This window comes from Manis pentadactyla, chromosome 2 (genome assembly GCF_030020395.1).
Source record: "Manis pentadactyla isolate mManPen7 chromosome 2, mManPen7.hap1, whole genome shotgun sequence".
In the NCBI taxonomy this organism is placed as follows: Eukaryota; Metazoa; Chordata; class Mammalia; order Pholidota; family Manidae; genus Manis; species Manis pentadactyla.
In genome coordinates this window covers 41,386,055-41,409,862 of record NC_080020.1, presented here as the reverse complement: position 1 = coordinate 41,409,862, position 23,808 = coordinate 41,386,055, and the positions used below count along the sequence as shown (strand labels likewise).

The window sequence follows — 23,808 nt, the reverse complement described above, 5'->3', positions numbered from 1 at the left end:
GATTTTTGTAGCTACCTCTTCTATTACTCTTATTCCTGACTTTAAGAGCAAAATTATGAGCCCTTGGCAATAATTATCTGGTGCTTATAGTAAGTTTTTATATCTGTGCCAGGCATTCTCTGTAATTTTTCATATGGGATGAGGGCGAAGAAAGGAGTTGAGTACATTATAAAACACAAAATAAATTTAAGAGTATGTGAGAGCAATAGAGTGGGGCAGAAACAGAACCCACTAGCAGTTCCTGGATTTGTTTACTTACAAGGCACTCTAATGTAAAATGTATTGAGGTGCTGCTTTTTGAAGAGAAAGAAAGAGGATTTAAGAAATGCACTAATGAATGCAACATGGTTGGCCGTAACAACCTACAGACCTTGTTCCTGGTACTAAGGAAGCTCCTCCCTCCCCTCAGAGTTCACACCTCCTGTCTCAATTACCATACAGTGAGTCCTGGGTGTGTTCAAGCCCCCTGAGGAGACAGGAACACCTCCGACCTTTGCCAAGAGGATGCACAATCTACTAGAATCTGTATTCCACAAATACACTTTACACAAATCCATTATGTGCCTAGAGCCAGCTTGTTTTATAAAAGCATTTCATGAAATGCAATGGAATTAACCCAACCTTTATATTTTCAACCTCAAAGTACATTATGAGAATTACAAATTTCCCAAATGGCAACAAATGAAAATGAACAGTGTCCTTATTTACTTAGTGTGGGAATAGAGAGAAAGGAAAGGATATTTTTTTAGAGCTTTAACCAAGGGCAGAGTTATTTTTCTGTAATTTCTGGCTCCCTATCCCATAGTCAAGCTAACTTTTTTTGTTTCCTTTTCATTTTCTTTCTGGATTTCCAATAAAATAACTGAAACTGAAACTAGAACTATGCTGTAAAAAACAAAAAACAAAAAAAACCTCAAGGGTATTTTTAAGTCCCCAAGGTGAAGAAACTGCCTGAGGGAGTCAAGAGCACACAGACCAGATTTTTTACAGCATGTGCTATTCCGCATTTTTAAGAAGGCAATTAGTTATTCTTGTGTATTAGCAATTGCCCCATTTTCTCCATAACTCAGGTGATACAAAGGGCCTCAAAGAGGACATATTTTAAGTGGGACATATATTACCCCCAAAAAGAAATGATTCTAATTTAAAGTCACTGGGAAAGCCCTTTATACAGATGCAGTCAAATTTCACTGCAGCAAAAACTTAGCTGTTCTCAACTCTCATCGCCAGGACTAACCAAGCCACTGTTTCCTCAGAGTTAAAGAACTTGGGATAAGAATCTAAACGTGAGAGTTTTAGCTATTTAAAGCAAACAAGCCAGCAAATGTTAATTTGGTGGCCACACAGTGCGTGTAAGCTGTGAATGATGGAAGCCCTGAAGGGTCTACACAGTCAAAAAAATAAAAAATAAGGAAAGAAAAAAGAGCAAATAAATCTGTGTCCAGTGTGATGGGACTTTTAGGTCCCTAGGAGAACATTTTTGTCACAGCAGCGTTCAGGAGGAAGTGCTGGCAGTCCGGGATTTCACATGAATGTGAAGGTTGGATACATATTTCATATTACAGAAAGAGAAGTTGGTTTTGAGATTTGTCTTCACTTCCTAACTAAACAAAACCACAAAGGAATTGTTGAGGGTGATTTTTAAACAAGTACTGTAAAAATCTACATACCCCAAGACGCCACCATAAAGATCAAGTGCAAATACATGGGATCCAAAGAATAGATTCATTTTATGACCACATATCCTGAAAATCTAAAATTGAATTGGAGGGCTTCTTTCTCAAAGTATAGATTCCTTAACTTCCTCTTCAAGAGAGGCATACCTAAAAGGTTATTGATTTGTTTCTGAAGGACAGAGTGTTTATTATGGAGGAAGTCATTGCAGGGTACAAGTGTGAGAAATTAATGATGGCTTTGTAAGTGTCCATGCTGTGGTGTGGAACCAGTGGGGCAACTGTCAATCTATATGATAATACATTCCCGAACTTCATAAAATCAGTGATGTGAAAACACATTGATTTCTTTGTGAGCTAAACAGAATTTGTCAAAGAGAAAGAGCAAGAAGTTTACTGAAGTTAACACCTTGGCCTACCGAGTGGATTGCACCTTACTTTTTATTTGCTGGAAGAGTTTATGATGTCACGTGTAAAATTTCTTATTTTTATTTCTGGCCCCAAATGAGAATGGCACATGCATTAGGTACATTTTCTGAATATGTGAGATACTGAAAAACTTAAAAAAGAGAAAAGGAAACACATTCTATCTGTACATTTTAAAATAACCATCTATCACCTAAGCTTGGACTCTGATTTCCCTTTCCCCTTTGTGCTCTGCCAGACACAAGCACAAAAGAGTTGCTTAGTACTTCTGAGTACACTTTTCTGTACACAATTCTGACTGCATTATAACTAGCATTTCAGGAAAAAATATTGAGATAGTGAATGCTCAGGGTTTATTTTCTATAGGGATTTGTACAGAATCCTCTGAGGTGAGAATTGTTCAAATATGAAGTTTCAAATAATATTGGAAAAAAAAAGACTATTATTGATCTACCAAATTTACCATTAATTATAAAATACTCCTATGCATCCATAATAGCTCTCGGTAAATTCAAGGCAAGCATTTTTGCTTCCTCTGCTTCACTGGAAACCTCCTGTTATAAGTTGAATTTTTAAGATGTATAGAGCCTAAAAAAGACAGGGTACAAGTTCTATAAGTACGTATAAATAATTCTTAATAGATGGTGCCCATGTGACCAGTGAGAATACCAACCACCAAAGATCTTCTAAAATACGTTGTTTAAAATGTGCCATAAATTCTTGGATTACGAGTGATTTTATTTATTAGGCAATCAAACTGCTTCCATTTAAATAGTAACTGATACACACTGAAGTTGAAAAAGTACATCAGCAAATGGATTCAATGTATGCCTTTATGAAAACTTCTAAAAGTAATTTCCTACCAAATAAGTACCTAAGAGTGTTGAATGGACCAAGTGTCAAAATTGTGTTAAAATTCAAAAGGAGTCAAGTATAGATTTTTCCTTGCGAGTATACTTTGATTAGCTACAGGAGCATAAGATACAACCCCTTGTCCCCACCACAGAATAAATTATTTCAGAATTAAACATAAATTTAAATGCAACAGTGACTTCTTTTTTAATATATGCTACTTACCTAGGAAATCATGTATTTTCAACAGTTTTGAGATTAAATGATATTTAATTATGCTTCTGCATTCACGACAAGCTGTCTGCCTGCAAATTTCTTTATCTCTTTTTAAATGCAAGAAAATACTTAAAGTTGCTCTAGAAGTTCCTAATATTTTATATAAACATTCTTAACTGATCTATTTGTAAATATTTTAATGGTAATTCTTTTAGCAAACACACAACATATTCATAACAAACCACATAGCATTTGATATTTCCTTCATAAATCAACTGTACCTAATAGAATTTATGTTTTTAAAAGATGCTTTTGATTAGACATAGTTCCGAGTTGTGAAGAAATCCACAAATAAGCACCTTATCGCTTTAATGACTTGCTTAGGCTTCCCTATATTTACAGCTTAATGATCGGAAGCATTTAATTTTCAAAGTTTCATTAAAACCCATCTACAAAGCTGATGGATGAGCAATAGTGATTTGTGATAGAAGATGTGGGAAACCATTAACCTACCTACGTACCAAGGAGAAAAGTAAACGTATAAGAGAATACTTTTTTGAAGACAAGTCTCTTCCTATTTGTCATTATTAAATTCCAGAGCACCTGTTCCAAGTTTGATCTTCAATACGGATATGAGGCATTGCTGCCTGGAAATGAAAGTCTAAGATAAGGTAGGATTCTTAAGAGATCTTCATGAAAAAAAATAACCTGGGTTGCCATTTACTGGGAAGGGGAAATCAATACAAAGACCTAGAAACTTGTGGAGAGAGGACATTTCTAGGTATAGGTCATAGTTTATCAAGTTGCTTCTTCGGCGATGTAATTTACTTGCTAATAAAACCAACTGACTATGCCTGAATACTGTGCTATTGTCAAATGCGATTTTAAAATTCTCTCCTCATTTCTCGTGCATTTGTGGTTTGCTGGTTGATTTTCTCTCAGCTCAGAGAGGGTAGACAACGTTGATTTAAAAGAAAATGAATGGTTTTTATATGCCTCTTTATTTAAGGACAAAAGCATCCCAAGCCCCACAGTGTGCAAGCCCAGCACATGAAAAGGGATTTAAGAAGCAGGCCTACCGTTCTCATCATCTGACTTATTTTCGTTGTCAGAATCAGTCAAGGTAAGGGCTGAGTTCTCTCGACTGGACAGGCCGGAACTGCGTCTGGATTTGATCCCTCTCCCCCACAGTCTGATGGCATGGTCTGGAGACATCCCTCCCTCTGTGTCGGAGTCGGCATCAGACCCTGTGCTCAGAGAGTAGCCCTGGTGAAGGATCCCCATGTCGGAGCAGTAGGCACTTCGGTGCGGGGAGGGCTCGCAGATTCCCAGCTCCGCAAGGGTGAAGTCGGTGCCTAGGGTGACAGCAACATAGAGACCGATTACAATTTGTGAAATTCCCTACAGAGTTAAAGTTTCTTTCTACAAAAAGCAGACAGACACTTTTTTCCATCCAAAAAAAATATACCAGATTTGTCTTGGTATATAGGAATAGGTCTTAGGCAAGGGTAGGTAAAGATGAGAACAAAAACGAAAGAAAATGAACATCTAAGATTAATTTTAATCCTAGGACAGGATGCTCAGATTTTATTTCAAAAATTGTTAAGCATGGACTGTTGTTGAGGTAGCCTCATGAGGCTGAGAAAACACGGGGACTTAAATAATAACTAATATATCAAGAACTTACTTTGCTCCAGACATCTTTTAGTTTGTAACTAGTAACTTGCATTTTAAATTTTATGACAACTTTACGAAAATAAGAATATTATTGTAATTATTTTCTCAATAAGGAAACTGAGGAACAGAGGAACAGAGAATTGAAGCAACTTACCCAGAGTCACACATCTAGACTGTAGCAAAACCTGGATCTGATTCGTGAGCAGTCTGTCTTCATGGTAAAGAACCTTAGTCTTCCAATACATTGAGTGGTGGCCAGGAGCCCTGGGTACCAGGCCTAGCTTCCCACTGGTAAGTTTCATTGTGGCAAGTCTCTTACTTCTTGAGCCCCAGTTTTCTCATCTGTAAAATCTGGGTATTAATCTCTTAAATTCCTCTCAGGATCACTGTGTGTCTTATATGTGATAATATACACCAAACTGTTCTTAATTTGAGCTATGTAGTATGTCACTTAAATCAGCACCCTAGGGATGAAGAGTTAATCCTTTGGTTTTTAAAGGATACCAGACCATTTCTCTTGCTAACATTATTTAAAACCCCAAGTAGGTTTCACCTATGAAAGGGAACGTGTGCACAGGTGCAGCATGCAGTTTGGTGGGAAGAAGAAATGAGGCATTTATTCAGCATATATATGCTACCATGTGTTGGGTATGGAGCCAGGAACTTTATAGGCCTTTTCTCATTTAAATCTTGGAATAGCGTAACAGTTTACTGTTGAACGCTTTACAGGGAAGTTAAATACTATGTTCATGGTCCCACTTGGGCAAGTGGCAGATACAGGATTCACCCTTCATTTACAGCCCACAAACCTGTGCTCTTTACCATTGTCAAACGGTCTCAATCAGAGACTGACTTGGCAACATTTTTGCATAGAGAATGCTCTACCTATCTGTGTACTTTATTATTTGGCTTCTTAAAGGATATTTTGAGGTTTCAATGGCAATTAGATGGAATCATGTGGTACAATCTGTTTATTAACATATAAAACAATTGTTTTTCTCTTTAACCAATTTGTGGACAATGAAAAAAATGCAGAGAAGAATGCACTTATAGGCTCCAAGTGAAGAAAACCTTATAAATAATGCCAAAGTCAGAGGTTTACTCACTCTCTCTATATACATTGGTACTTAGGGCCATGCCCTACCACTCATGTGTCCAAACTCATCATATATAACACTTTATGATAGTCCACATAGATTATGTCATGTTCCAGATTTTATTTTTAAAAGCACCAAACAGTTGTTTATATTAACCTAGTGTGACTTAAATTTTTAACAGACCTGTATTTTAATTCTGAGGTTTTACTTTCCTTTCTTCATTGCACATTGAGCTTCCATAGCCTTATTTGGCTGTGTAAATGGGATCAAATCTAATTCTATACATAATTGTCCCTGCAGAGTGAAACCTATTCATTGCAGAGCTAACCAAGCAAGAGTCCTGTGGGCATGGGGTGATTTCTTACTACCTGCACAGGGAAGAGCGGAGTCCTCCTGGACATCAGCACAGGAGGTGTTCCTTTCCTGGGCACATTTTATCATGCTGCCTGAAATTTTCTGCCCACTGTACTTTGTTCCAGGTTGCAACCCTAGTAATTAGGTACTGTTTCATAAATGTACCCTAAAATTTTTCACTCGTCTATAAAATTGAGTTCATATGTATCTGATATCACAATAGTTTTCTCTCTGTTGTTGCTTTTCTCATTCTTAAGTAAATGGAAAAAAGTCACTTAATATCAACATTCTCCCATCTTGTCTTTAAAGCTCAAGTTTGTTCTTGACAGTCATGGGATAAACTGCTTTCTTTTCCTACGAGTAATGAACACAAGCTGAACTGAAACATGACATGATTTTATTCCACATATGGGAATGTTTAGTATACGATTCCACTAGAAATGGAGTGTGTCTGTGCATGAAGGCAACTTTCCTGGGGTTTCCCCACATTTTGCTATCTGAAACTAGCTTCCAAGACCACTTCAGGAAAAGATAAATATCTGTGCGAGGAAAGGTAGACTCAGTTTTCAGAGCATCTCATGTGCTTCTCAGTCTAGGTATGAAAAGTAATAGGTGGTAAGCTTAGGACATGGGAAGCCATGGAATAAATACAGGGACACTTCTTTGGTTATCAGATTTACCTGATGACAGGACATTAAAGTACCATTTTGATGTTACAACCAACTTGAGATCATCAGGGACCGGTTAAAATTTGCATACATTTTTAAAAGTGACCACAAATGTGAGAAAAGAAAAAAGCATATTTCAAGCATTTCAACTTCAAATTTATAGCCCTGAAGCCACAAGCAAGCAACACTATAAAGAAAATCAGAGGTTCTGTTCTGAATTCACCAGGAAAAGGTAAGTTCACCCTGACATATAGAAAGGCAGGCTTCCCTCTAAAAACAGAATTGTTTCTGCAAAAATATTACCTCTTAAAGTCCTCATCTTCATCTTCCATTAGGACCACACCTCCCAATGTGCTCCCCACAATTCCTAGTCCTCAACTATCTCAGGGCAGAGGAATCTCATTCTTAGAACCTGGGAGAGATTCTAGAACAAGTCTTCCAAGTCTGTTGGCTTAACATACGAACCTGGTGAGCCATGTAGAAACGAAAAAACTGATCCATCACTTATGAAATCATTCAACAAATATTTATTGTTCCTAGGGCTGGGCTAGGAATTGGGGATATAACGGTGAGCATTATAAAAATATAGCCCATGGCATTTACAGTCTATATATGGGAAAGAGGCATTAATCAAAGAATCACATAAACAAAGTGCAATCTATACAGTGATAAATACTACAGAGGAAAAGGACAGGTAGTCATGAAAGGTCACTAGTGGTCCAAACCTTCCTCTGTTCACAACTGGCCCACCAGATGTTCATCTAGTGGTAGACTCATTGTTGTGAGGGACTGGGAGTTTACTCCACAAAGTTATCACACTCCCTTCAGCTTGCTCTTACCATTCCTAGTTTCCCAAACATTCCTCCATATGAATTTATTTCAGACAAACATTTTTCATGTAGTTTGTCTTAAAGCATGAGGCCCTCATATTATATCTTTGTGTTCAACATGTATATAGCATGGAGGAATCTTAAAACTCTATCAACCTATGTTTTGCAGGTACTTTGAAGGAACACTGATTTTGCTTTAATTTATCTTGTAAAATGATGCCTTTATTAAGCTCCATGGCAGCTTTGACTGAGAGAGACTCATCATTGTGTGATTCTCTAAGCTAAATTTTCTAGTGGAAAACAGTCAACATTTCACTCCTTCTTTATTATTTTGCAGAAAGATAAAAAGAAGCACAATATTTCAGTATTCGTGTATTTTTACTCTCCATTTGCCTCCAGTATTTTTACTCTCCATTTGCCTCCAGCTTCTCTGATATCACTGATTAAAGGGATGTGGGTGGTGTCTCAAACTCATTTCATCTCACGTATGTGTTTTATAGTTATTGCCAATAAACTGCCCAGTGTGGCCCCATATTATGTTGTCAAGCCCAGAGTCAATGTTTTTTACAGATGAGTGACTACACAAAATGTATGATATTTACATCATGGGATTTTAGTATAATGTAAGGAGAGAATGTTGGGACAGAATGTTAATATCTAAATACTGTTGGGTAATCAGGATAACAGATGCAAATTTTTAAAAATAACTCTTTTGATAAGTCTCTTTTGCTTTAAATTTTCTTCTTGATCATAACCTCCATGTATAAGCCAGATCTTCTCCAAAGCATTTTTAGAGAGAAATTTTGCAGCAGAAATCAGGAGTCATCCTTTGACCAGTGAATTTTATTTGGGGATGCAATTCTAAGGAGTGAGATGTCAGCACATTGTGATCTTGGCTTTATTTTTCAAATTTTTACCAACTTCTCACACTTTGAAATAACCTTTAAGTAGGAGTAGCACATATGTTGCTAAGTCAGAATTATCACATCATGGTAATACCAGGGAATACATATAGCATGGAAAATGTCAGCATTTGAACAGATTTTCTACTATGAGGGCAGGAAGATAAAAGCTGACTGTGGTAATGGGGGAGTACAACATGGAGCACTTTCATTACCTAAATTTCACTATTCGAGTTCCCTGAATTTAAGAGAAGTTTTATATGGAGAAGCAAAACTTGCTATAACATGAAAATAGTCACTAAAGGTCGCTTATAAAATCAATCCCCATCTTCACCCATTTACTACTAGGATTTCTTCTCACATCAACTACCGTATCAACAACATCTATGTCATCACTTAGTGGCTGATAACACATTAGGATCATAAGCAAGGCCACAAGAAAAAACCACACCAAGATCTAATGGATTTCAGCCATTAACAAGAGAAAATAGAAATGGATGTTGACATGATGATGGATTCTTCAAAAGATGATCTGATAGACTTTTGGCTCTGGATCAAGATGGATTTCCCCATTTCTCTCTACTCTGCCTACTAAGTACAGCTAAAAACCTAGGATAGTACATATTTAAGAAAACATTCAAAAAGAGTTTTAAATGGAGTTGAGAAGAAGATACACCTATTAGGGTCCTGGGACTTGACGAAGGATATGGTGGTGAGTTCCCTAGGTTTTCTTTTGGCCTCATATATCCCAGACATATATTCATTCATAATATCCTATGAATATTTATATATTCACATAATCATTCTTATATTTTTCTGGAGAAATTGCAAATTGGAAATACCAATGAAAGCAGACAAAATAAGCCCAAAGTAAAGCTTCCTATAAGGGAAGGGTTCTGCCCCACCTCCACGAACACACCAGGGTAAAATAAAAAGTGGTGAGCCAGAATTTCATCCACAGTCAGTGGGAACGAGACTTCCCCGCCTCCCACCCAAAGGCATCGCTGAAGGCCGTGAGGGGGCCTGGGCTTTCATCCCTGGCCAGCGGTAATGAAACACCCCTTCCTCTCCCGGCTAGTACCAGAGGAGGGTGAATGTTAAATCTAACCTCAGCTGCACTGGAGGGCTCATGGAGAAGTGTAAGGACGTGCCCTCCTCCCTATCACAGCAGAGCTGTGCCAGGTTGTCTGAAAACAGCTCTTCTGAGCAGCAAGGAGTATTCCCTTCCATTCTACCCCATCCCCTGCCTCGTGGAAGTAGGCCAAGTGAGGGACTTGGTCTTTCACCTCCACGTGGCAGTCAAGCCTTGGTGCTCCATTTTTCCCACTGGCTATGCCTCAGAGGAAGCATGCTGAAATAGGTTTAAATAAGATCCAGAATTCCAAAACATACTATTTCAAATAGCCAGTAGACAATAAGAAATCACTCATCATACCAAGAACCAGGACAATCTCAACTAGAATAAGGAACAATAATTTTTTTAAACAAAAGGTTAATGAGAGGTCCTTTGGAGAATTAATGAATCCATCAAATATTTTTCACAAAATATGACTCTCTGTGATTAGGCTGCAAAATGCAGATCGCAAGTGAAGGGTATAATATTGTACAGTCATGAAGCTTTGCCATAAAATATGTATTATGCCCCCCACAAAAACTGTTATTTGTCATTCTTTTGAATAATTATAGCACAGTTGGAATAACAAATATTAACATAAAATAAAATATAATCTCAATGATCAATTTTATGTTTTGAAGATAAACTTGCAATATACTAAATATACTATTTTTACTATTTAATACGAAATAATGTTTCTTTTTAAATACTTTTTAAGTGGTCCTTTTCTAGGATTATTTACTCCAAGACAAAGAGAATCTCTTGTAAATAAATATGGGTCATTTTTCTTGAGCAAATGTTAGAGTCTATAGTTTAAAGTCAGGAATGAATATTGACTCTAAATTTATCCTGCAGGTATTTAAGAAAAAGACATGAGTTACATTGTTATAGTTCTTTTTACTATAGTAAGTGAAATGATCTGAGTTGATGACTCAAGCTTTTGCAAAATAGAAACTTATCAAGAAAAATATGGCAATTGTAAGTGATAAAACATAACTTTTCTTTTTATTTGCTTAATCAAAATATCACTTAATTGCTACCTTACATTGACTATCAATACCTATATTTAAATTTTGAGCAATTATAGATATGTAAAAGCTCTGCAAATAATCAGTCAAAAATTACCAATATTATCTAAAATAGTATCTTTGTACAAATCTGAAATCTACATATGTATGTAGGCAATGATAATTTTGAAAGCCACTGAAGGAGCTACTTATAAATTATAATATTTTATGCCTGTGTATACTAAAATCTTCACATAAACTCTCTTCTAATGCCCTTCTAAAGTTCATTGGATTTTACACATTCAGATATTTTTCCAAATGTTGACAAAACTGTTCATGAAAAATCCCATGGCTTAAAACTATAGAGTAGGTGCACACGCATTATTACTCATAAAGATTTATGTCAAATATTTATATTTCAAAAATGCACTGTAAGAATAAATTTTTCTTTTATGTATATGGTAGTATTTTGATATTTGCAAACATTTAGATTAATTATGTTAATCTCTAACTGAAGATCTGATGTGTTACAACTTTTACAATTTGTAAGAATTGGTAAGGAAATAAACGCATCCAAATCAAGGTAGCACCCAAATGGCTAGTAAAGACGGGAGAGTTTCCAGCATCCTAGGTTCCTCTGTAGAAGCTTTGTAACTTGAAAGAAAAAGGTGAATGTGTCATACTCCTCTGATATGGTGGCATGTTCACATTCCAACCTGAACAAAGCCCAATTTGGAAAACTCAAAAGCAGCCCCAACAAAAGGTTCTGCTCCACAACTGCCAGCTCATAAACAGACATGAAAATCCAGTCACCTAGTTAGCTGGAGACTCTTTTCTGCTGATGACAATTCTGACAAGATTAAAAATCATTGCCAATATTAAAAGCGGTATCAATCAGTTATCCACTGTATGAGCACTACAAAGGCATTCAGGCACTTGACCATGTGAGATTCTGACTCTCCAAATTTTTTAATCAGAAAAAAAAAAGATGAAAGAGCAATAGTGAGTTAATGACAATAGTCTAGCTGTCCTGTGTATGACAATGGCTGCTAAATTAGCTTACATTTACTGATGACTTTATAATGAGACAGGTACTGTCCTAAATGCTTTTATACAGTTTTCCAATTAATTAAGACAGGAGTCCTATAAAATAGGCACTCTATAGCCTAGGGTTAAGCTGCATGTTCCAGTGTCTGTTTTAAAAATACTTGACCATATATTCTTAGAATTACTTCTGATGAGTTTCCATTTCTCATTTATAAAATGTATGTAAAAATAGCACCTACCTTCGTAGATAGATTTGGTGTGAACACTGAATTAGATAAGGTAGGTAAAAATGCTTAGAACACTGCCTGCCTCAGAGTAATCACACACAAATGTAGCTATTATTATACTGTCAGTTTACAAATGAAGAAAATTTATTACTATTTCTTTATAAGATCATTAACTCTATTTTTTTAGTTGATTTTGAAAGTTTTGGAACAATAAATTTTTCCAGGGATATGCTCATTTCATCTGTATTTTCAGTGTTTGGCACAAAGCTATCCCAGGAGTTTTGAGTCCTTTTAAATTTCTGCTAGAATCTAGAATGCTGTCTTTATTCCTGACATTATATGTGTCTTTTTTCTTTTAATTGATTGGTTTCACCAATGATTTTTTTGTCTTTCACAAAACAAATTTGCTTTTCTGATTCTATTATTTGTATATGATTTTTAGTTTACTAAATTCTTCCTTTATGTATACATTTTATCCCATTCTCCTTCTTTGAGTTCTTTTCCATGTATTTTAAAATTTGATTCCATATGTCATGAATGCTCAGCTATTCTTCTATTTTATTATAAGCATTTAGGGATATCTATTATTGTCTAAGGACCACTTTCACTGCATCTTACAAGTCCCATTTCTACTGCTGTTTAGCTCTAAACATTTTCATATTTCTATAGAACCTATTTATTAAGTTTCTAAATGTACTGGGTTATTTTGTATAAATTTCTGTTTTGTCTTCTTATTTGTATTTGGCTAGGGAGCATAATTTTTATGTTACTAAATCTTTGAACAATTTTGAAATTCATTTTACTGTCTGAAAAAAATTCTGTATTTCATGTATGTGTATTTGAGAACACATGTTCTCTATTAAGTGCAAGATTCTATATATGTCAACTAAACTAAATTATTAATCATGTTCAATTCTTCTATATGGTACTAATTTGCTGCTTGTCTTCTCAATAACTGAAAGATAATATGATGCAGTTTTCTACTATAATGGATGTTTCTCCTCTTTGTTTTAGCAATATTTGCATTATATCTAAGGCTGTATTATATATGTGCACTAAGGCTAAGTACACATCAATTTAGAATTATTAGAGCTTTCTGATTGTATGAACAATTTATCAATATGTGTGACTATCTCTAATATTTGAGATTGTATCTATTTTTCATACTAATTATCTTTTACAAGGAGTTTGTTCATTTCACCCAAATAAACATAGTTTATGACAATAACTTTAAATATGTGTAGGAGCTATAACAATATCCCTCTTTTCATTCTTGATTTAGGGGATTATGTATTCCTTCTTTCTAAGGGTATCAATTTTACCAGCATGGCTTTCAACAGTTTTTCAAAGGATCAGATTTTGGCTTTAATATTTTCCTTAGTGATTTTCTGTTCTTTAATTTTTTGTTCTTATCCTGATTATCCCTACTTACCGTGAGCTTCATTTGCTCATTCTTTTCTAGGTTCTTGAGGCAGAAATGTAGATCACTGATTTAAAAACAATTATTTCTTTTTTATGGAAATATAGTTGATATACAATATTATATTGGTTTCAGATTTACAATACAGTGATTTGACAATTATATCAATTATATCACAGTGATTTGACATCACTATATGCTCACCTTAGTAAGTGTGCTTACCATCTGTCACCATACAAAGATATTGCACCATTACTGACTATATTCCCTATGCTGTACTTTCATCCCTGTGACTAATTTATTTTATATTTGAAGTTTGTACTTCTTTATCCCTTCAGCTATTTTCTTTATTTCTTAAATAAAAATTCAAACCTATAATCTTTCCCTCTTTATCTGCATCCCATAAATTTGGATATGTTGTACATTCATTATCATTTAATTCCAAATACTAATTTCTCTTATACCTCTTTGACACATGGGTTACTTAGAAGTGTGCAATTTTATTTCCACATATCTGAGACATGTCTAGAAGTCTTATTATTGTCTCTCACTAAGTACCTGGTGGACAGCTAACTCTTCAGGATTTCCTCTTGAAATTCATCGAGACTCACTTCGTAGCTCAAAATATAGTATATGTTGCTGAATGTTCCACTGAAAAATAGAGTGTATTCTGAAGGTCTAAATAGTGTTCTATAAATGTCTATTAGGTTAAGATGATTAACAATGTTGTTCTCTATACCCTTAGAGATATTTTTGGTCATTTTTCTGTCAGTTATAGGGGAAAGATTAAATCTGTAACTATGGTTTTTTTTTCTTTCTCCCTTTTGTCAATTTTTCTTCTCCTCCTCTTCCTTCCTTTTCTTTTTGAAACTATGTTATTAGACATGTACACTTTTATATATCCAGGGCCAATTGATCTTCTTATAGATTTCAAATATTCATCTTTTTCTCTGATAAGTCTACTTTGCCTAATATAAAATAGTCAAACCAGTTCTCTTAAGTTTAAACAGTAAACTTAAATTTCAACTTTTCAGTGTTTTTGTATTTAAAACATGTCTCCTGTAGACAGCATATATTTGGAACTTGCTGCTTAAGTAACCTGACAATTGTGTCCTTTGCATTAGTGTGATAGTCCATATTAATATAATTATTGTGATGGCTGAATTTACATTCACCATTTTGCTATGTGTTTTCCTGTTTGGCCCTTTTTTGTTGTTCCTCTCTGTATTTACTTTCTGACCTTCATTTAGATAAAGAATTTTTTTAAATTCCACTTTAATTTTTCTATTGGCTTTTTAGCTATCTCTTCATATCATTTTCTATTGGCTGCTCTAGGAATTGATAACATGTGAGATGTATCAGTCTGTTTAGAGTTCTAATCTTAACTGATGTATGCTATTCCTCTAATTTCTGTGAATTCATTTCTTTACTCTAAAAATCTCTCAGCCATTGCCTTTTAAAGATTTACTCACTCCTAACCCTTTATTCTTTTCACCAATTAAACTATATATTACCCTTATACTGTTTAAATGTCTATTATATTCTTTATCCTTTTTTCTCTGTGCTGTCTCTTGCTAATTTCTTCTGATTATTTCCAGTTGACTAATTCTCTCTTTAATTGTGCCCAATTTCATATTTACTGTATGTACTAAACCTTATTATTTTAAGATACATACTTCATTTACAAAATTTATATAGCTTTTTAAGTGTTTCTGTTCAGTTTTTATATTAGAGTTGCTAAATTGCATATTATACATAATTGAAAGTATGTATCTGACAAATTCTAATGTTTTAGGAATTTAAAGATCAACACTAATTGTTCATTAATTTGCTTGCTCTTAATTATGGAGGTTTGTTTTTTTATGTACTTAATTCTATTGAATTTTAGTTGACACTGGCTTTTTCATTAATTTTCAAACTATAAGGTCCTAAATTAAGGATTTTTCTCTCCTGAAAGATTTATACTTGCTTCTGTCAATCCATGTATCTCTCTTCAAGTGTTCTGCTTAATGTAGGACTCTCAGTGTCACGTCTTCCTTCTTGACCCCATCCTAATGTCTAATATCCCAGCTGTAGCTCTGACAGCAGCACTTGTTCTCTCTGAAGACTTACCATGAGCCTGCAATTCAGTCTTCAGATTTTTGGCTTTTAGCTCATTTTTATTGCTCATTTTGTTTTGTTTTAGATGCTTGGTGTTTTCTCTTACTATGAGGACTATAGTGTTGCTGTTTTGATCATGCTACTTAATATTCCTTTTTCAATTTTCTCCCCTGAATAATGGAGGAAACTGTAGCAGTACTTGCCTCTTATGGTCATTATGTCAATGAATATATATATATATAATATATATAAGAGGTCAACAAATATTAGCTATTATTATTAAATCACTATTATTATGTTAGTAGTAAATGTAAAACTACAAAATGATGGGCATGTTTCCATTTTTAATTTTTTTCTACCACTATACAAATAAAATCATTTTTCTAGTTAACTTGCAGATATGTTTGTTCCATTAAGTAATACAGTATCTGGCTTCCTCCAAGTAATACAAAGAATATTTTATGCCAGCAGAGAAACTACCATCATTAGCTGAAGTTTTGACAGAGGCATATGACATTTGCGATTTCAGCATCCGTGAAGGTCCCTGTCTCCATCATGTGCTTGAGGTTTTGAAAACATTTTGACTTTTCCATCACTGAAGGATTATTCTAGATCTCAAGAGTTAATTAACTCATCTACAGTTTGACATCTAGTGAGATGGATAAATCACAGTCTATCACCAGGTGAATTATGTATAGCAGATATTTTGCTTCAGTAACTAATCAGAGTCTATGCTGTAACCACAAATATTTGAGGAGTAACATTAATGATATACTTTTGTTTGTAACTCTATTTCTTTAAATCAAACTGCTTCATCACCAATTACTGTTAGGATTTAGATACTTGTCTAAAACTATGTTAAGCATCCAGCCATTGAGCTCATAGAAAATGGCAAGACCATAGTTAGTGTTTGTTAGCATCTGCTAAATACAGAGAGGATAATTGAAACTGAGTCAAGAGTTTTTCTTTTATTCCTTTCCTACCTTGCTTCCTGTGTTCCAAACACATGTTATAGGTTGCGAGTACATGTAAAGCCTTAATTACATTTAGCATCTGGCAGCTGTTAACTTACAGAGCGTTGTTGAGTCACATAAACTCAAAGTCAAAAATAAATTCAGGAATAGAAGGCAGAAGCTTGCTCAGTAGGATCAAAAAAATTTTGTGTCATCACAGCTGAAATACTATACCATCAGCACTATTATGTTTATGGTAGAAGTGATGCTGAAACTAATCAGTTTCAGCAACATCAGAAACTAACTTGCCACTAAAATACATCATTCTCAATATCTAACATGGTTAGAGCCATCAACCAAAGGGCCTTACAAGCATTACTTTCAACATGTGGTAGATACTTTCACATGTAATGGAGACAATAGCTTCACAAGGATTTCAGCATATCTAGAGGCATCAACTGATAACTTTTTAAAAACAAGACCTTTACACAATCCACTTTAATCACCAAAGTTAGATGTGTTAAATAATTTAGTTCATACACCACTTACTTTTAGGAGAAATAAGTCTTCTTATAAGCCAGCAAGGAAAGCTACAAACCTTTAACTTTGACCACCCTTTTTGACACAATGGGAATTTTATAAATAGAGAGTTATGAGAAATGACAGTCTTGACCTTAACAGACAGAAATCTCAAAATCCAAACGTTGTTACAAAAGCATATTAAGCAAACTATAATGAGTGCTACATGTTACTTATAGATACATATATACTAATTTTGAACTAGAAAAATATATACCAAATTCTCAATAGCAATAATTTAGGTAGATACAGAGAGAGGAATTCAATTGGGGTTGGAGAGAAGAGGATTTGAAACAAATTTGACAGAATATTAACACTTGTTAATTATAAGCTATTAGTAATTAGCACTATATAATTTATTCTCTATACTTTTCTGTGATTCAAAGTTTTTTCTTCTAAAAATGAAATAATTTAAATATAGAAGTGTAGGCCCAGCCAACTCTATTTCATACTTTAAAATATTTGTAATATCATTATTTTCTATCGTCATGTCATTGAATATTTTCATGTTTATATTTTGAATTAAACTACAAAAAAAAAATGCCTCTTCTTGTATGTCTCTTTGTGTTCTAGTCAACCAGAAATAGTTATGAAGCAAAAGTAAATACAACTAATGGTTAAACAATGGTACATCCAGAAAATGGAATATTATTTAGCCCTAAAAGAAAATACACTATCAAGCCATGAAAAGTCATGGAGGAAATTTAAATGCATATTACTAAGTGAAAGAAGCCAATCTGAAAAGACTACATATTCTGATTCCAACTATATGATATTTTGGAAGAGGCAAAACTACAGAGGTTGTAAAAAGATCAGTGGTTGCCAGGGGTTGGGCAGGGAGAGATGAATATGCAGAGCACAGAGGCATTCTTTTAAGGCAGTAAAAATACTCTGATACTATTGTATCCAAACCCACAGAATGCGAAGCACCAGGACTGAAATATAATGCAAACAATGGACATTAGGTTATTATGATGTGGGAATGAAGATAATGTGCATGTGTGGGGACAGAGGCCATATGGGAAATCTCTATCCCTTCCACTCAATTTTGCTGTGAACTTAAAATTGTTCTTAAAATGTCTTAATTTTTTTAACAATTAAATGCAACCAAATCATTATATTATGGATATACTGCTGGGAAATACATGCACTTTCCTCCCTAAAAGAAAGGCTGCACCCTGCAGTTAAGAGTATTTCAGAAGGAAATAAACCAGAAATTGAACCCTTACTCCACCACTTACATTTTGTTCACATGCAAGTAAATTGATTTTCCCACTTCTGTTCTTCAATCTCCTCATCTATAAGATAAGTTTAATAATACCTGTACTCATAAGACTGTAGAGATAAATCTATGCCCATAAAACACTTAGCAGTATAGCTAGAAATAGGAGGTACTGAACAAAATGTTTAGAAAATATAACAAAGCAGTAGAAACAGCCGCAGAAGCAGTGGTGGAAATGTTCAGGCCCTCACTCTGGGAATCTATATTCATTCATAACATACACAGCTATCTCATTACCCCAACTTTAATAGGGGCAGACACATGAATGTATGAGAAGAGTCATAACCTAAAAGAATGGGACTTTTGGCAAGTAGAATGAAGGTAACTTTGTTCATCACTCATTCAACCAATCAATCAATATTTATTTAGTGCTAAGTGCTAGCCTTGTTCTAAGGGCTTGGGGTATCTCAGCAAACAGAGATAAAGATCTCTCTCCTTCTGGAGCTTGTACTTCAACTGGGGTAAACAGACTATAAACAGTTAACACAATGAGTAAGTCTAGTGCATAGGATCATCAAAGGTCATAAATGCTATGAAAAGGGAAAAAAGAAAGTAGAGTATTGAAAGCCATTTTTGTGTATTTTGAACATGATCTGGGAAGGCCTCACTGCGAAGGTGACATTTAAGCAAAGACTTGAAGGAATTGAGGGAGTCAGACTTTCCAAAACTTGGGCAAGAGGAAACCATCAGTGCAAAGGCCCAGGCAGGAGGATGCCTGGCAAGTTCTAGGAACAGCAAGAGGGACTTAGTAGCTGGAACTAGGTGAGCAAGGCATAACCTGAAAAGCAAAGGTCAGAAAATGAATGAGAGCTCAATCTTGAGGGTTTTGTGGGTGATTTCAAGGACAACTGCTTTTATTCACTGTGAAGTGGAAAGCTGTTGCGTTGTTTTGGCAGAGAGGGACAACATCATATAATTTGCATTTTAGAAAGATTGTTTTGACTATTGGGTTAGAATACTGGAGAGAGGGAGCAAGGAGACCACCCAGAATGCATTTGCAAGAGATGGTAACAGCCCTTCTGGATGGAAGCAGTGCAGTGGTGGGCAGAGTGGGATTTCCTGATGGACTGCATGCAGGGTATGGTAGAAAGAGACAAGTTGGAAGTGGGACATCAATGTTTTTAAACTAAAAACTAGAAGAAGGGAGTTAGTTGCCATCAACTGTGATGGAGAAGGTTACCAGAAGAGCAAGTGTGGTATAGTGTGTTATGGGGTGTGTGTGTGTGTGTGTGTGTGTGTGTGTGTGTGTGTGTGTGTGTGCGCATGTGCAGAAAAGTAGGATTTCTGCCCTGGATATCTGAGTTTGAAATATGTGTCAGACACAGAAATGCAGTTGTGGAGGAAGTGGTTGGCTATATAGAGACAGTTCTGATGCAGCAGATACAGATGTGGGAATCACTGGTATATAGATGCTCTTTAATGTCATGGACCTGGACAAGATCACCAGTGTGGAATAAAGGTAGACAGAAAAGAATATTCCCAAAGAAAACAAGTTCTTAGATTCAAAAAGACATATGTACCCCTATGTTTATCACAGCAGTATTTACAATAGTCAAGATATGGAAGCAACCTAAGTGTCCATCAGTAGATGAATGGATAAAGAAGATGTGGTACATATACACAATGGAATATTATTCAGCCATAAGAAAGAAACAAATCCTACCATTTGCAACAACATGGATGGAGCTAGAGGGCATTATGCTCAGTGAAATAAGTCAGGCAGAGAAAGACAAGTACCAAATGATTTCCCTCATTTGTGGAGTATAACAATGAAGCAAAACTAAAGGAAGAAAATAGCAGCAGACTCACAGACTCCAAGAAGGGACTAGCTGTTACCAAAGGGGAGGGGTGTGGGAGGGCGGGTGGGGAGGGAGGGAGAAGCGGACGGAGGGGTATGGTATCATGATTAGTGCATATGATGTGTGGGGTCACCAGGAACACAGTGTAGCACAGAGAAGACAAATAGGGACTCTGTGGCATCTTGCTACACTGATGGACAGTGACTGCAATGGGGTGGGGGTGGAACTTGATAATAGGGGTGAATGTAGTAACCACATTGTTTTCTTGTGAAACCTTCATAAGATTGTATATCAATGATACTTTATAATAAATAAATAAACAAACAAACAAATTAAAAAGGAAAAGAATATTAAGGTCTGAGCAGTGGGTTATTTTTATATTCAGAATTTGAAGCAAAGAGGAGGAAGCAGTAACAAAATATGGAGAAGAGCAGCCTGTGCAGGGGAGGAAAACCACAAACATATAATAGACCAGATCTAAGTGAAGAAAGCGTATCAGAGAGGAATGCGTGATTAACTATTTCAGCGTGCTGACCTCATTTATGTGGGAACCTAAGGTCGATCTTGACAATGTGGCAACAGGATAATCAGTGGTGACCTTCCCAAGACCTGTTATGTGGAGGGGTATGTATGATAATCTGATTGGATTGTGTTTATAAGAAAATAGGGGACAGAGATTGGTGACTATAAGATGTACACCTCTTCTGAAATGTGCTGCAATAACAAGTAAGATAATGTTGCTGTAGCTGGTAAAAAACCTGGATGAATAGAAGTTGGGGAAGCCAGAGCATGTTTGTGTCTTTGTAGGAATGAAAGTATGGTTCATTTAGGAGACAGACGTGGAAGAATTCTGGAGAAACACTCTTGAGTAGGCTAGTGGCACTCTGACCTTGAGCATCAGGCGGGTTTCACCTGGGAAAACAGTAGAGATCATTCATTTACAGCGATCAGCAGGAAGGCAGGGCATGTGAGTGCACAGGCTGAGAAGAGACAGACGACAGATGTGTACTTGGGAGTGTGCCTCTGACTGAGAATGGGGAGGAGGTGCTAGGGGCTTAGGAGAGAGTGGAGGGAATGAGCTGATGTCAGAAGAGAGAACATATAGACCAGACAGTTTAGTACAATCGCAGAACAAAATTAAAGGACCATGTAAGATTTAATAAACTTCAGAAACTTCTGGGGACAAATTTATTACAGGGCACACATAACGCTGAACTCACCATGCACACGGGCTGCCTTGCTTCACATGGAAAAAAATTACGATGAGTTTTTAAAAATGAGACAATACTAAATGCAATGTAAAAACACTGCTCTTCAACGGAATGGCTCTTAGGTTTGGGGGGAGGGGAAACAGAGCAATTACAGTGATATGTTATGTGTGAACCAAATTATTCCTTAAGTGTATATCATGACTATACATTCTGAATCCACAGAAATTAATTAATATTATGTCACTAACTTTTACTTTTCATGATAGGGAGGTACCCCCTTCAGGACAAGAGGTCTTCATCTCAACATACTGAAATGCACATTGTTAGATCCATGAGTGAATGAAAAAAAAAGCCAGGTCAGTTTCAACAGGGCTACAGCTAGAGTCTCCAGGAGGCACAAAGGACACAGTCACCACGGCCTGTACCACTTACAGGGGCCTGACAAATGGTTTAACTTTTTTTAATCAATAAAAATGTAAACTTTGAGTTTGTGGGTGGAAAATGTTTTCATCTAAAATAGTGGTATACTTGCCTTTATACCAGTGCAGTTATAAAATGTAATTTTATGAATTTTTTAGGGAGGAAGGGGCTGCCTAAGGCAGAGGTGCCCAGGGCCCACTGAAATCACGGTGCTGCTCTGCTTCCTATGAAATCCTTATATTATGGGAAGCCAAAACCGCATCAGATCAAAACACCAACCTCCTCAAAGGATTTTAAAAATAAATGTGGTTTGTGCTCTCATATCATCATCATCCTGGAATACACAGGAACATCTTCCCTACATAGATATCAAATGCTCTGGCCTCTTGGCTGTTTTAGAAAATGTCCGGTCTCCATTTTCAGGTGTTCTGGCAAAGCATCCCAGTGCCAACACCATCCATCCTGCCTTTTCTCATCAGCAGAACAACAGTTTAGTCATTACGGACAACTTCCTGGGCCCTTCCTCATTCTTGAAAACATAACCCCCAGAATCCAGTGACTTTAACCATCTATATCTTCTACTTGGTATTCAAAGAGCACATTCACTGAGGATTTTCAAAGCAAACTGCCTTAGGAATCAACATCATCTGTGAAAAGTAGCAAGAATTACCTCCTGTTTCTTCAAGAAACAGGGAGGTTCCTGGGCTTTCCAGAAATCACAAAGCAGCTCCCGTTACTGAGAAGTGAGATGCAACTCTTCTGCACTGCCCTGCCTTTTTTTTTGTTAAATCAGTGGTCTCTTCTGGTGGACTGCTTCTTTCTTAAAAAGCCAACTTTTCCCAGCAAAACTACTACTTCTCCGGAATGCTGGGCACTGAAATCCAGTGTGACACTTAGTTGTTCCCTCCTGAGAGGTTTCTCTTTGCTGAGGTTTTCCCAGGTGCTTTATGAAAACATTTGCGCTGTCTGGCACCTTGTAAACCTTCATTGGTGAAATAATCTTTCACTTATTAAGGTAGCTTTGCTTTCGAAGGGGACTTGGCTTTTGTCTGCTCCCTCACAGCCCGTGAGTGGGCCAGCAGAGAAATGGCTGCTCTACTGGTGGGAGCCCGGGATGCCTGTGTCACAAGGCGTTATGAGCCTCATTAATTCCTGGGCTCTCACTTCAGGTTGTTTAGGGATCAGCAGCAGATTATTATTTCAAACACTTATTTCTTACTTCAATTTCCTCTCCCTTAGAATTGGCTCCAAATCACTTTCTCTTGCGTGTAGTGTGCTCAATCTCCATTTGGATAAGAAAATAAAAAAAGCCCTTTCAGAAAACCTATCCATCAGCATTATCAGGAACATACCCCACAAAGGCTTTCATTGACGTTCCTGTATATCTGGCAGGTATTATACTTCTTTGTACTTAAGTCTCCCCAAGAATCGTTGCCATTATATGGCTCACACAGATCCAAGGGGCACCCTCTGTTCATGTTTCAAACTGATTAGTTCAATTCAGTTCTACAAATGGGCAATAGGTATGCTAAGAATCAACAAGGGATGCAGAGATGAAAAGCTGTGTCCCTGCTTTTCAGGATCCCACAGGCAAAGAAGTAATATAAACATACAAATACACACTTACAATATCACATCATATTTCTGGTAAATTAATTTTTCCCTCTACCTATGTTGGTGGGGGTGGGAATGAAAATGCAGGGGAAAGTACCTCCGTTTCTTTGTTCTCTAGAAAACCTGATTCTGGGTGGCAAACATAATCTTGGGTAAGCCCTTAAATCCCCTAAATACTCAGGTTCTTTTGAGAATAAAAGGATGGGATCAGAAGGTTTAGCACCCTTCATTCATTCATTCATTCATTCAACAAACATTTAAGGCTTAATATTTGATCATATAGTATGTGACTGAGTTATAAACATTCTACATGCAAAACTTCATACAATTCTCAGGCCAC

General features: G+C 36.1%; 1 protein-coding gene across 3 annotated transcripts in view; it reads right to left on the bottom strand.

Moving 5' to 3' along the window:
- TENM2 (teneurin transmembrane protein 2) overlaps window positions 1-23,808 on the bottom strand; it is a 1,165,071-nt gene that overhangs the window by 812,489 nt on the left and 328,774 nt on the right. For all 3 annotated transcript variants that reach the window (XM_057491503.1, XM_036884772.2, XM_036884776.2), the window contains exon 5: window positions 4,247-4,522. In XM_057491503.1, the coding sequence (XP_057347486.1) occupies window positions 4,247-4,522 (276 nt within the window). The remainder of the gene's footprint in view (window positions 1-4,246; window positions 4,523-23,808) is intronic.